We start from the raw sequence: 15,200 nt of genomic DNA, 5'->3' as shown, positions 1-15,200 counted from the left end.
AACCTCCTATAAAAAATGATTGGCTTGATGCTATAGAGGAGTGCAGTTCAGATGGAACTAGTTTGATGGCATATAAAGTTTTACTATTTGGGGTGTTGAACAATAATGTATCATACAGATGGCTTAATAATTGTTTTGCTAATTTTCACTTTTCTCTCAAAAAAGTTGATAGCAGAAGATCTGGACAGTCCTTCCAATGGCCAGATTCATTTTTCCATAGTGAATGGGGATCAAGACAATGAATTTTCAGTTGACCCAGTTTTGGGACTCGTGAAGGTTAAAAAGAAATTGGATAGAGAAAGGGTAAGATATGTGGGACTTCTTAACTTACAATGACTTACAGATGTGTATTGATCTCAACTCTGCTGCTAACTTATTTTGAAGAAGTGTCTTTTGTATTCTGCAACGATCAGCCTAAGGTACTCCAACAGATCTTTTTGATGTTACTCCCCTTCTTCCCACCCCAGCTCTATCCCTAGTCCTATCTAAAAGCCAACTGCGCTGCTAGCATTCTCATCCTGCACCAATGCAGCAGCTGAGGCCAGATCAGGGAAAAAAGCAAGCCCTGGATTTCTCCTGTGGTGCCACCAGCAGCTGTTGCTGTGTTAATGAATTGCCTCCTCTCTCCTGCGTGTGCAAGCCCACACGTGCAGCAGGGTGTGCAACAGAGTGATTACAACACACTCCAGACCGTGGCACCAAGCACTGAGCTGAGACCTCTGCCATTAATTAGCACTCTGCAAAACATGTCACTGGGGAGGTGATGTTATGAAGTGGCCAGGCTGTACCAAAAGTGAAAGAGTGCTTCATTAAACAGATTCTGCTGCTTTGTTTGCTCACTAGATTATTCATTTGGGGTGATTTATCATCATTTTGCCATAGGTAGCAATTAGCAGCTTTAGGGGAAAAAAAAAAACAACAAAAAAAAGCAACAAATAAATACAGCTGTCTGTGCTACTGGCAGGGCAGGAGAGTGCTACATGGCTTCAAAAGTCTTGCAACACAAAAAGAAACCCATGCCTTCTGCCTCCAACCAATGCATCCCCAAAACTGGGGAAAGCTGATGGCTGTCCTCAGAACATGGATTCAGCTGGAAAAGCTTTCTACTGGAAGCAGGGCTACTGATTAAAACAGTGGTAAATATCCTGGTATTATCGCAAAGGCAGGATTAAATTGTCAGCATTTGGTGGCAGAATGACTCTACTGCTGACTGTTGAGGACAGAAAGTAGCAATGGATATTCATGTTAAAAATTTGCTGTAATGTATTTCTCTTAAATAACACAGGCTTAACTTCTTATTATGATTTTATTTAGTTTCTGAAGTGCATTCATATACATATGCATGCACAAACACGCATTCACCTCACCAGCATATTTAATGCCTGCTCCGTTAGATATGCATTTTCCAATGTTTCCCTTGGTTAAAATAAGCTGTGATAGTGTATTTTTCTTTGCTTCCTTGGCATATTTCCTAGACACAGGTGTTTCTGACCCCTTCAGGGAAAATGATACATGATGCCCCATCTGCTGTAGATCCCCAAAGGCAGTGCTGACTCCCAGGTTTCAGTGGTTTTAAGAAAACTCATTTCCAGAGCTGTAATCACATAGAAACCATGACATTTGCCATCTACCTTTCTGGGATACAGTGAAATGAAAGCAAAGACACGTAAAGTTTGAGAAGGATCCTGCAAAACTAACAATCATGTCTTTAGCTAGCAGCAGAAATTACAGCTCAAAAAAGAAAAAGAAAATAAATTATTCGCTGCCTCAGTTTCTTGATTTTCCATAGTTCAGGATTCTTCCTTCCTCCTGTGTCCCTATGCCCTCACCAAATCAATTGCAGTCTTTCTCCTCGCTACATCTGCGCCTGAAAAGAGCTATTTATCTCTAGGTAGGTCCCACATCCCAGAAGAGCCACCTTGTTTTGTACACTTAGCCTGTACCTCTCTTCTACCCAAATGGCTTTTATTTTTCACAAATGGCTTTGACATTTCCTCCAACCATGAAAAAGCCCTTTTAGCATTATGTTGTTCCCCTTTGCAGGGTTTGCTCTTCCCTGTCCCAGCCCTGCACTGAGAGCCTGGAGCAGGGTGTTTTATCTGGCACTCGTGTGGCCCCTTGCTCCCTCCCTTTGCAGGATTCACAGGCAGACCTGTCAGCAGCTCTCCCTGTGGAGCAGGGAGTGATATACAGTAAAATGTAGTTGTAAGACATAAGGAGGTCAACATAAAGATGTAGTTCATGAAATCAAGCTGTCATCCATTAGCTGTGCAGAGACTGAGCTTTTGCAAATTGTCACACCTCATGCATGGGCACATATGTGCACAGAGGGCCCATGGGTGATGCACTGAACTGCCCACGCTCTGCTGATTAGTTTGTGTCTGTTGCAAATAGGCTTTAAAAAACCCTTATCTTCTACTGAACAGTGGAAAATACCCTGTTGCTACAGTGACTGTTGTCTCTAGTAGTCCCAAATGTTTTCCACTGTGTTTAAGCCAACTGCCTGTGAACTTTTTCTTGGTTTTCCATCACCACATTAGAAACGCTGTGTGTCAAACTATGGTTGGCTCTATTAAGCAATGTATATATTATCCTGGAAACCAACTCTAAGATAAATAGAATCAGGTCACATATTCCAGCTGACACATAGGAGAGATGAAAATGTTAGCTACAATAGTAATGTCTGAGTTTGAATAATATCCATTATTTATTTTTTGTCTACCCCTTTGTTTCAGGAATGCTGCATCTGATACAGGTACTTTAGTATAGTGAAGCTGTTATGTTTATTGATAGTCTTATAAAGCTGTTGGGACACAGTATGGCAATAAACAGAATAATGTTATTCTAAGGACAGGGAAGGTAATGGGGCCAAACAGCTTCTCTTAGAATATTGTAGGTGGTGCACTGGATGTAAAGGACATGAGTTGAAAATTTAGGTCTGATTTCGTTATTAGACAATGTTCTCACCTTTTTGCAGATATCTGGTTATTCATTAGTTATCCAGGCAAGAGACAGTGGCAGCCCTCCTTTGTCTTCTTCTGTGACGGTCAATGTGGACATTTCTGATGTGAATGACAACAGCCCTGTGTTTACTCCAGCTAACTATACAGCTGTAATTCAAGTAAGTTTATCCTGCACATCAAAATCTTCTCTGACTTTTAAAATACACAAGTTTGTTTTCATTTAACTAGCATTTGATGATTTATTAGCAAACGATGCATTTAAAGTCTAAACATGTTTTTCTTAAGTCCTTGGTAAGTTTCAGTTTTCTTTTGCTCCTTACCCTCAGCATCTCTCACATATATTACCATTCATCCCTATTGAGCCAGGTACTCTGGACTCAAAAAGTCTGAGCTGGGATGAGTTTGCACTTTGCACCTTGCAGGGTGTGAGCCTTAATGGTTGGTCAGTCCTGACCAGACACAGTATGAGGTAGAGCTCATTGGGCCCTGGAGATGTGGTTGGTACTTCTATCTCTGCCCCTCTTCTATGGGCTGTAAGTGATGTCAAAAAAGCAGTGCTTGTGAAATGCTGTCTTGGGCAAAGAGCATTCAGCTGTATATTCTCAATAGCAAACCATTTGTGATTGTGATATGTATCATTTTAATCCTTTTCTTTATACACTGTGTATATGTGTAAAGGAAAATAAACCAGTGGGCACAAGCATTTTGCAGCTGGTAGTGACAGACAAAGACTCTTTTCACAATGGCCCCCCTTTTACCTTCACCATCCTCACTGGCAATGAAGAGGAGGAGTTTACACTGGACCCTCAAGGCATCTTGAGATCTGCAGTCATCTTCAAGCATATGGTGGCAACCGAGTATGTGCTCTGCGTGCAGGTATGGCTTGATTTTTGCATGTGCATACTAAAAAAAAACCCTCTAGTTGATAGTTCATATGTACATTGCCTGTATGGGTTGGTTTTAATTGACTGAATGCCACACATTCCAGTTTACAGGCTCACAATATGGTATATTTCCTTTAATATCCTTGAACCTGATTTCATGTAAATATAAATAGGCAGCCAACCACCTTTCCAGTTTCCTCTGTATGAAATGGATTTTCTGAGCAATGGCTGTTATGACTTAAGATTTTCATTTTTTTTTTTTCTGTAGTTAAGTGAGGAAAATAATAAAAAACACATTATACACATAGAAGTACACCACAGAACAAGTCACAGCAAAATATCGTTCTAGGAAGGAAAATAACTTCTGCTTTTAAGTCATAAATTTAATCTTAAATTTTGGAAGCCTACCAAGAATTCATGAAATCACATTTCCAAGGTCAGTTTAGCTCTTAAAGAATGTGAAAATAACACATGCAGTAGAAGTCCATCTCAAACTTAGCTTTAAAGTCATTGTTGAGGAACTTTGTAACCAGGGTGATTTTGATTACAAAAAGCTGTAAATCTAAAAGTAATTTGTCCATGTTTCTCAGACCCGACAGAGAAAATGCAGAAAAATTTAGGTTCACATGCGAATCTAGGGAATGAACTACACCACTGATATGAGCCATGGTCATTGAAGCTGAGTCTGAAATGGTGCCTTCCTCCACCTGCTTTGCTGAGGTCAATTTGTCTATATACAGCCTGAGAGCCCTTTTAGAAGTACATTTAATACTGTTCATAGCAGTAATATTCCTAGTTAGTAAGAATTTTAAAAATACAAGCTCTGATGCTAACAGTTCAAATCAAAGTAAAGTTCTACAAATTTGCCATTCAATATTCCTGAAACCTATTTCTTGAGCCTTGAAAAAAATTTAAAAACCCCCCACTTTCACTCTTGCCATGCCTGCATTCTGAAATGCCCTGCCCTGAGGGCAATTTGCTAGCCAAAGTTCCAGTATAGCCAAAATTTAAGAAGCATCATCTAACTGTATAAATTCAAGTATGCGATATAAGTGAAATATTAGACAGACCACAATGTTTGAGATGCGTTCAACACTGTTGGATTGTAGAGGCCTAATTCCTTCCAGTATTATTTTCTGTAGGGATTTTTGCAAAGAAAACATACTTTGTATTTTCCTGCTTTATATGGAACACAGAAATATTTCTTTACATTCAGGTATACCAGAGTGCTGCTTTCTTCTTTTCACCATCAGGTTCCTCTTCTGTGTAAGGTTTATTAAGATGTAATGTTAAAATTGAAACTGTATTGGTATGTAATCTCTGTACATGTATGTATGCATGTTTGTGCACTCACATGTACCAAAAAAAAAAAAAAAAAAAAAAAAAAAAAAAATTAAGTATTCCACCCAGCCCTTTTAGGAGTGAGGATGAATGGTTTTTAGAGTGTCTTAAAGTTATTAATTGTTTCCTAGTAATGTCTATATTGCCATTGCCAACCTGACTTTCTTTAGCTTGTAAGTTTTCCTCCCCAGGTCCAAATTCAGAGATCTTTTATGTGTGCTATATCTCTGCTCAGTGATAATTTAGTCCTCTGTTTCCTCCAGAGCAAGTAAATATGTGGAGCAGTATATCTTAATACTTACTTCAGTGAAACATTTTTCTTAGTGCAGGAAGGGACACTTATTCAAGTTTTTACACCTTTCTGTCAAGATGGCCTTGGGTTTTTTGTCAAACTTGCCCTTTTAATCTCTCTAGAAAAGTGTAAATGGTGCTATCAAACGTGCTCTGGGTCATACAGTCATCTGTCCAAGTACAGTGTGGTTCTCATATTTTATGCTTAATAGCAGCACAACCAACCTATTTTGGTTTTGGAGGGTGATAAATTTTATTTATTTCAAACATATTTCTTGATTGCTTAAGGTAAAGTAGCACAGAGCACTGTAGAAAAGCTCTTAAACCCCTCATATCCACACAAGCTGAGCAGAGTCTGAAACACAGGCAATGCAGAAAGTGATGTGGTATTTCAGAGAAACATAGACTGGCTTGGGTTGGGAGGAGCCTTAAAGATCATCTTGTCCCAACCCTCCTTCCATGGGCAGGGCTACCTCACACTAGACCAGGTTTGCTCTAAGCCCCATCCACATCCAGCCCGGCCTTCAACACTCCCAGGGATGAGACATTCTCAGCTTCTCAGGGCAACCTGTGCTCGTGTCTCACCACTCTCACAGTCAAGAACTTCTTCATAATATTTATCCTAAATTTACACTTTTCCAGGTTGAAACCAGTAGCCTTTGTCCTGTCACTACATGCCCTTATAAAGAGTGCCTCCCCAGGTTTCTTGTAGGCCTGTTCAGGTACTGGAAGGCCACTGTAAGGTCTCCCCAGAGCCTTCTCTTCTCCAGGCTGAACAGCCCCAACTCTCTCAACCTCTCTGTATAGGAGAGGTGCTGCAGCACTCTGATCATCTTTATGACCTTCCTTTGGACTTGCTCCAACAGTTCTGTGTCCTTCTTGTGTTGGGGCCTCCAGAACTAAGCACAGTTCAGTGTGAGAGTCTTGAGAGAGTGGAGTAAAAGGGGAGAATCACCTCCCTTGACTTGCTGCCAACACTTCTTTTGATGCAGCCCAGGACACAGTTGGCTTCTGGGCTGCAAGTGCATGTTGCTGGCTCATATTGAGCTTCTCATCATCCGGCACCCCCAAGTGCTTTTCCTCAGGGCTCTATTTTTGATCCATTCTCTGCCCAACTGGTGTTTTTGCTCAGGATTACCGTGACCCAGATGTAAGATCTTTCCCTGGGTATTGCTGAACTTCATGAGATGGCATGAGCCCACCTCTCAAGCCTGTCATGTTCCCTCTGGATGGTGTCTCTTCCCTACAGTGTGTCAACCACACCACATGTCTTGCTGGCATCACTGGGCTTCAGTGCCTATTCCAGAATAGATGTGAGCCTAAAATCCATTTCATGCAGAGTATACCACAGCCAAATGGTTCTGTTGAGGACAAGTGATAGCTGTGGGATCGTGGGAACATTTCAGTATAAGTAATGAGACATTCTGCTGACACATTTCTCTTTTCAATCACTTAGATGAGGTATCTGTGCTTCCCTGAAGAGTCTGTAAGTTCCACTGCTAGAAATGGCTTAGACATTTCTTTACATATGTATCTGGCAAATACATTTGTGTAGTTCTTTTGAGAGGTCATCTTCAGTAAAAATACATAATAGCAAAAAGTTATGGTTGTTAGCTGTGCCATAAGCGTGTTTTTTTCTTTGGCTTTTGTTTCCTCATTTATTTTTATTTTCTCAAAATTACATTAGGCAAAGGACTCTGGCAAGCCCCAGCAGGTTTCCCACACCTACATTCAGGTGAGGGTCATTGAAGAGAGCATTCACAGACCCACTGCCATTCCACTGGAGATTTTCATTGTCACCATGGAAGATGATTTTCCTGGGGGAGTCATTGGGAAAATTCATGCCACAGATCAGGATGTGTACGATGTCCTCACATATACATTAAAATCGGAGCAAAGAAGTTTATTCAAGGTCAACAGCCATGATGGGAAGATCATTGCCCTTGGAGGGCTCGATAATGGCAAGTACATCCTGAATGTCTCCGTCAGTGATGGCCGATTCCAGGTACCCATCGATGTTGTGGTTCACGTTGAGCAGTTGCTGCAAGAAATGCTGCAGAACGCAGTCACCATCCGTTTTGAGAACGTTTCCCCAGAAGACTTCGTGGGCCTTCACATGCACGGCTTCAGGCGTACCTTGCGAAACGCAGTGCTCTCCCAAAAACAGGACAGCCTGCACATCATCAGTATTCAGCCGGTGGCAGGCAGCAATCAGCTTGACATGCTGTTTGCTGTTCAGATGCACAACGGTGGTTTCTATAAGCCTGCCTATTTGATTCAGAAGCTTACCAATGCAAGGAGACACTTGGAAAATGTGATTCGCATTTCTGCCATCTTGGAGAAGAATTGCTCTGGACTGGATTGTCAGGAACAACACTGTGAGCAAAGCCTATCTATTGATTCCCATTCCCTGATGACCTACAGCACGGCACGAATCAGCTTTGTGTGTCCCCGCTTTTACAGGAATGTGCGCTGCATGTGCAATGGTGAGTCCTGCTCCCTCTGCCCCTCCCAGCTTTACACATTATGTGATAGGATTGTTTTTATTCCTCTGATGCAGATTGGAAGGGGCATTTGAATTCAGTCCGTTAAAGCATGACTGGCTGATGTATTGTGGGAATTGATTTCTCAGGCTCAGGAAGAATTGTTCATGTTTACTGATGTAAATGGAAGTTGATGAACTTTGGCCTTTTATGACAAAGACCACTTTCCTGGAGGCTCCATAATCAGACCCATCAACCAACTTCCCAGGGAGGGAAAGAAAGGAGGAGAGGAGAGGAGAGGAGAGGAGAGGAGAGGAGAGGAGAGGAGAGGAGAGGAGAGGAGAGGAGAGGAGAGGAGAGGAGAGGAGAGGAGAGGAGAGGAGAGGAGAGGAGAGGAGAGGAGAGGAGAGGAGAGGAGAGGAGAGGAGAGGAGAGGAGAGGAGAGGAGAGAAGGAGAGGAGAGGAGAGGAGAGGAGGGAGAGGAGAGGAGAGGAGAGGAGAGGAGAGGAGAGGAGAGGAGAGGAGAGGAGAGGAGAGGAGAGGAGAGGAGGAGGAGAGGAGAGGAGAGGAGAGGAGAGGAGAGGAGAGGAGAGGAGAGGAGAGGAGAGGAGAGGAGAGGAGAGGAGAGGAGAGGAGAGGAGAGGTGAGGGAGAGGGAGAGGGATGCGGTTTCCCACCCCCTCAGTGCCCCCACTGGAATAAACCTGCAGTGTAACTGTTAGCAGAACAGTCTGGTCTGCAGCAATGCTTTGGCAGTCTCCAAGGACTAGGACTCAAGGACCCCTGACCTAAGCATTGCAGATGGAAATGCCTTTTCCAGTCTCATTTTTGCAGAGAGGCATGGAAATCAATGAATTATTTTATTAAGTAACTCTAAGCAAGCACTCTTCCTGACCTCCAACACTATGGTAGGTGACAGGGTGGGTCTTTGGCTGGGTTTCAAGCTGTTCCACCTTTTGGCCGAAATTTCACATGGGCATATAAGACAAATAGGCTTGAAAGCCAATCTTCCTTACGATTGTGTGCTTGGAGTATAAAACCTCAGACAGTTATAATAATAGCTCTGTTTCTTTTGTTTACCAGGCTATTTGCTCCTCATTCCACTTCATTTAAGAGCAGAGAAAAAAGCTGCTGTAAAATCAATACAGCTAAGTCTCCCTCATCTTAAGCACACGTGCACACATACACACATGCAGAGCAATACAAGAATTCAGCATCCATGTCTCTAAGTACCCAGCCTTTGTTTCTGCAGCAGTCAGCAGGAGTTTGTGTCTTACCATTAACTTCTGTGGGAATGGAAATAGTCATAAATTGTATGGAACTTAACCAGAAATCATTGTCTCCTGCAGCATGTGAAAAATAATGCCACAGAAGTTAAGTTTTGTGTCACAGATATTTTCATGTACATTCAAGAGCAGGCTATGTGGTTAATTTTTAGGTAATCATGTTCTAAGTTTCAAGCAGATGTAGCTATTATAAAAATAGTTGGCATTTTGTTACACATGAAAGGCTCTGAAATAGAGGATTTTCATGGATTCAAAAGGGACAATGCTGCAATCCTTCAGATGAGTCCAGGAGCAAATGTAGAAGCACTTTCTGCAAAACACTTTTATATGCTCTAAGTCACATCTTTGTCTCATTTTCATACCAGGAAATCACAAATACTCATCTCCATGGGGATAGTGATAGCCCTCACTGTCAGAAATTGGTTTTCTGGCAGCCAAAATTCTCACTGTTTATAATTTCATTTCACTACTTATTAAAGTCAATAATGATTTATTATTCCCTTCAGATACCAACAGTAAGTGGATCTGCCTCATAATCCCTGATTTTAACTCCCCCAAAAAAGGATGTTGCAGTGCAGTTGAGTTCTGTTCCAGCAGCTATCTCCCTTTTCCTCCCTGCATGGCAAGATTGTGCTGAAAGCACAATTCAGCTGGGAAAGCAATATCTACATTTTTCTTTCATGTACCAGTCAATCCTGAAAATGTGTGGCAGGCTACTGGAAAGGCCGTGTGGTTCTGCAAACCATACATGTTCTCTAGCCTCTGGATGGTTTCTCCTGGCCTCAAGGACTGCCCTACAGGAATAGTAGCAAAAGGCAGCTTGTCCCAATCCAAATGGAAAGCTGGAAGGGTGCCCACAACTCATATTCTAGCCATAATGTTCTGACTTCCCATAGGTGATGCACAAGACTCAGGGTGGGGTTCTGCATGTCCTGTCCACCATCCAGCCTGTAAATAGAAGTGTCCAGAGCTGCTCATTTAAAGATAACTGCCTGGGAGGTGAAAGCCAGGGTGCCCATTACTTGCACAGAGATCTTGGTGGGAAGTAAAATAAAAATAAAAATCCATGCTTTGTCCTTCACCACATTAGTTAATGCTTCAGACTTCTCCTGCTTTTAATTAAAGGAGCCACAAGAACTGCCTTGACATTTAGGTGAATCTATAGCCACATATCTTGGTTTATCATTTAGGAGGTGGCACAGACTTTTGAGGGTATATTAAAATGTATAGTTTTGCGAAAAGGCTAGGCCCAGTAGAAGAGTTAGAAAAATGCAGGTACTTCTTAGATTAGTAGTTCTTGTACATGCACACAAATTGATGAAGTCAGGGGTAAGCACACAAAATACTAAAATTGAATTTATCTTGGCTTGTTTAACAGGACAGCATTAACAAGATATTATCAATATAATAAAAGTATTATGCATCTTTTATTACTAGAATAGTTTCATGAACCAGTCCAGTAAATATTAATAGCTTGAATTACGACAAAACCATTAAGGTATTGCATATGTTTTCAGAGATCTGATTCAATTATGACCCAGAAAGCTCGATTTTGAACTAATTCACTCGTTCTTGAAATATGTATCATAGTTGGAGTGTTTTTCCCACTGGCAGATGTCACAGATATGCACAATTTATGCATCCCAGCTGTGCATAACTTACCTAAATTACCTTTGTGAGCAACAAAGTTATCTAACATGAAAATGGGGGGAGGCTGTAAAGCAGGCAGTGGGTGAACTTCAGAGGTTTAGAAGCTCAGCTCTGGAAGGATAAGTTTGAAAGTTCAGGTGCATCAATCTAAGCCTTTAAAATCAATAAAATTGAACTAAAGAGTTTTCAAATAACAGACTGTCTCCTTAGATTTCTGGCTCATCTTCTTGTGTTCGTATGAAAAACACCGTAACAAACTGGGGTATGAGTGTGGCTGTAGGGGCTTTGCAATTGCCAATCTCCCATCGCATAATGTGGGGTATGTGAACATCTGTCAGTGCTTGTGGGAAATGAAGATAGGAGGGATAGAAAAAATGTGTTTGTGTAAAATAGTTCTCATCGTGTTCTTATTTTTCAGAAGCAAAAATCTGTTCCGTATTCTTTTTTTTTCTTGATGCAAAGTAGTTCTTTTGTGTTGAGACAGAGATGCAGGAAAAAGCAGGTTCTGTTGGGACTACTTTGCTATAGAGTTGCTCTGCATTATAATCTTACAAAAGTGAGGTTATATTACTATGTTTATGGGAGAGGCTTGGATTGAAATCTTGACAAACGTGGGCATATATCTACATCTCAGCTGGTCACTCCAAGACCCATTTGCAGATAGTGGAAAGAATGAGGTATTTTTAATGATGTGATACATCTCTCCCTAGATGTCTCAAATCGGTCGGATGAATCATGCCCTAAAGTTAGATGAGATGAATTCCATTTCAAGTGTTTGATACTGTTCTGGCTTAATAGTTTGAGAGAAATTTTCTAATAGACCCAGAAGCATTCAGCAAAAGTGCAGACACACATCCACATTATTTAATCAAGTGAATAGCAGTCTTAGACCACTTTTCTTGTGAAACAAGGCAATTCAGCCTTTATGAAGCCACTTCTAGTATTTTGAAAATGTTCTGACAAAAGGAAAGCATTGACTATGATGCAGTATAAGATCTGCTATTAATATAAGATCTTTTTCTTAAAAGGTGGTCCATGTGCTCTGCACACACTGAGTCTTAGAAGAGACCTAAATGTTTTGCAGGACTGGGCATCAGGAACCCTGTTCCTATGTCTACAGAACTGATTTTCCCATGTTCAGGAAGCACAGACATACTCATGAACCTTCAGTTGTTCTGGCAGGCTAGCCAGGAAGCCTGAAGAAGAAGGTGTACTGCCGGTGCTTGGGAACAAAGAACTGCAGATAAATGTATTAAATTTGATTTGACAGTAGTCCTTTTAAGTTGTATAAGGAGAGATGTTTGTGCCTATGAACATCTCTCATTTTAAGGCCCAATCTTCTTGAAACATGGGAGAGCTGAAGCATGAAGTGGGGGCATGACTGCAGAATCAGGGTGAGTAGGAATTGCAATGTACCACTTAAGGCATCTTTAGGGAAGCTGTGATCAGGTAGTGGATGGAAGAGCTCAAATAATCTCACTACTTCTTAAACTTGGAAATAATCTGATTCACTAGGACTGTGTGACACACACAGTTTTCCAGTTCCAGTTTCCAACATTAAAACTTGTGCTAAACAAAGCCTATTTGTGCAGAAACAGGTTTGCATATCTGCACTGATAAATGTATAGTAATATTTGCTTACAATACCTGTTCACCACACTCCAAAAAAAAAGAAAAATGCAGTTCATGATTTGACCATCTTCTTTTACCACTAAGCTAATTCCTACACTGTTTTAAAGGTAGCAGTTTGGAGCTTTGCTTTATTTGCTCCCTAGAACATTGACTTCCAAGAGTCACCTTTCAAGTTTTTTTCTGAAACCAAGAGAAACAGATTCCTTTTTTGATATTTATACCAATTCACAATAATAAGCTTACAGAAAAACACCAGATATCACAAGGCTCAAGTTACAATTGTTGAACCTCTCTATTTTCAATTTATATTTACATTCCTGGAAGTGAGCCTTCTTTGCATGGACAGGAATGTCTCATTTTGCAAAAGAAAGTTTTCTCCCTCAGCATACTATCATGGAGATTGTAATACTTTTACCTTGTTTTAGAGAATACCACTGAAGATGATCTGTCTTAATCAAGTGGTTCTATTCCACATTTTCCTGCCATGCACTGGTTGACACAAGCTCATGTGTCTCTGTAATACCTTGTAGAGAACAGCATTATGAAAAAAAGAAAAAGAAAAGAGAGGTCAATTCAACTCCATAATTCTCAAATCTCTTACTGGATGGTAAATAGACTGTTCTTTGGAGTGGAAATGCAACCTTAAAATAATTTGATTTGAACTCAGGCTGTACATCTTTGATATGGACAACGTAAACTTGAATGATTTCACAATTTTGCCCTGCATATTTGTGAAATCAGCTTGAAATTGTGTGTTAGCTAAGGCAATGCAATAATGCAGATTTGTAGCTTATATACTTAAACCATATAGACAGGCATAAAGCATTTCTTCTTCCAAATCCAAGTATTTTAAAACTTTCCTGACAGCTATGAAATCCTACTTCAGCAGGATGAATAAAAAGTTGATTTGCTTGTAGTTTACCAGAAGAACTACTCTGCCTGCCAGGATAAGCAGCTCTTTAGTGCATTTCCACAGTTGCACAAAATACATTAGATTCTTTCCATGTAATTTTTTTTTCTGTGTAGGGATAACTGAAGTACAAATCAGAGTCAGAATCAGCTAAAATAACTGGCGAAGATGGATAACAAAGCGAGCTACAGCTTTATTGCTTCATGTCAAAGATACAGTCATAGGTTAGGGAATGTGAAAATTTGTGAAGCCACATTTGGAAATCTCAGTGCCCCTTTCTGCTGCACACTTACAAGCTGTGGGGCTTTAGTCCAAATTTCTGTCTGCAGAGGCTCACCTGAAATACAGCGTTACAAAAGGTTTAAGTGTGTTAGAGAAGTGCAATGCCCTGTATATAGCTGAATGCTGTGTATTTGTCATAGAAGAGTAAATTAAAATAGCCAACTAGAAAATACAAAGGAGCTTATATAATACTGAACCACGTTACAATTTCAGAAATCACTGTTACTCACCACTGAATTCCAAAGCATGAGAGGTTTTCTTTTCCCCTAAAAGAAAAAGCTGTAGAAAAGATCATATTCTCTGTGAATTGCGCAGACTTTGCATTTAAATAGAATATAGTTCTGCAGTGCAAACCCTATTAAATGGCATTTGTTTATTGATTCTATAAGTCTTAAAATGTGACTGCATATTGCAGCTGTTACCTACTAAAGTGATTAATAAAGATTGCCATGCATCATTTTCTAACAGTGCTACAGGCAGTACTGTAAATCGTTTACTGCATACACCTCTCAAACAAATGTTTGACAAAGGAGAGGAGGATGTTAAAGATTAAATTGACTGAGCTGTACATCAAGCAAGACATTTACAGTCATTGCCATATTTGCAGTCAGCCCATGTCCACTTTGAAACCTACAGCAGTAATTTTTCTTATTCCAGAAAACACTTACAGTGCCAGGTAATTCCAGCCATGTTTACTATGAGCCCTTCTTGGCTTGTACTGAAGTGTGAGAGCAATAAGAATCTTTTTTCCATTACTTGTGGAGATATACACTGTGACAGGTTGATTTCTTCCTTTATAAATAGTAAATAAAATACCTATGCTCAAAAAGTAAAGTAGTTTTTAAATATAATAAGAGTCCTGCAATAAACAAGTCCTGCCAATATTCCAGAAGTGATAGGCAAGAAGGTGCTGACTTTTTATTGTTAAAATCAACAGCTGCATGTATTAAGTAAATGAATTTGATAAGGAAAACAAAAGACACCTGTCCTTTCCCAGCTGCTGGCTCTGCCTCTGCTCAAACTCTGCCTGGTAATATCAACAGAAGGAAGGGCAGGAGTGCCCTTTTCCTGCACTTAAAGGTAACTTTCATAACAGCCACACACAGATAATAGAAGTTTGAAGCTGACCATGTATCTATCAAGTTCCTTATGTCAACCCAGAAAAGACAAACTTGTGGAAGTCACATATTCATAAGAATTCATGTACTGAGCATCAATAGCTATATCATGGTTTGCATTATCACAGATAGCGTTGGCAAATCTATTAGGATTAGAGCAGTCAAAATAGATTTATTTATATAACACTTTGAGTTATATAGAACTTTTAGCTAAAACCCATGGAATGCAAGAAGTTCCTTTGCAATTGATAGCCTTTTAAGTAAGCCCTTGACATGCTCAGCTTCTTAGTTACTAAGAATGTAAGAGGTCTGGGAACTTTAGTGGAATTGTGTCACACAAGTATTTTAAGAAAATTTCAAA

General features: G+C 40.3%; 1 protein-coding gene across 2 annotated transcripts in view; it reads left to right on the top strand.

The window, feature by feature from the left end:
• The window catches only part of FAT3 (FAT atypical cadherin 3), a 403,937-nt gene that overhangs the window by 356,247 nt on the left and 32,490 nt on the right, over positions 1-15,200 (top strand). For both annotated transcript variants that reach the window (XM_030449568.1, XM_030449576.1), the window contains exons 16-19: positions 166-303; positions 2,978-3,121; positions 3,642-3,839; positions 7,167-7,965. In XM_030449568.1, the coding sequence (XP_030305428.1) occupies positions 166-303; positions 2,978-3,121; positions 3,642-3,839; positions 7,167-7,965 (1,279 nt within the window). The remainder of the gene's footprint in view (positions 1-165; positions 304-2,977; positions 3,122-3,641; positions 3,840-7,166; positions 7,966-15,200) is intronic.

Source organism: Calypte anna, chromosome 1, assembly GCF_003957555.1.
Source record: "Calypte anna isolate BGI_N300 chromosome 1, bCalAnn1_v1.p, whole genome shotgun sequence".
Classification (NCBI taxonomy): Eukaryota; Metazoa; Chordata; class Aves; order Apodiformes; family Trochilidae; genus Calypte; species Calypte anna.
The sequence above is the reverse complement of the archived record's forward strand: the minus strand, read 5'-3'. Positions and strand labels throughout refer to the sequence as shown.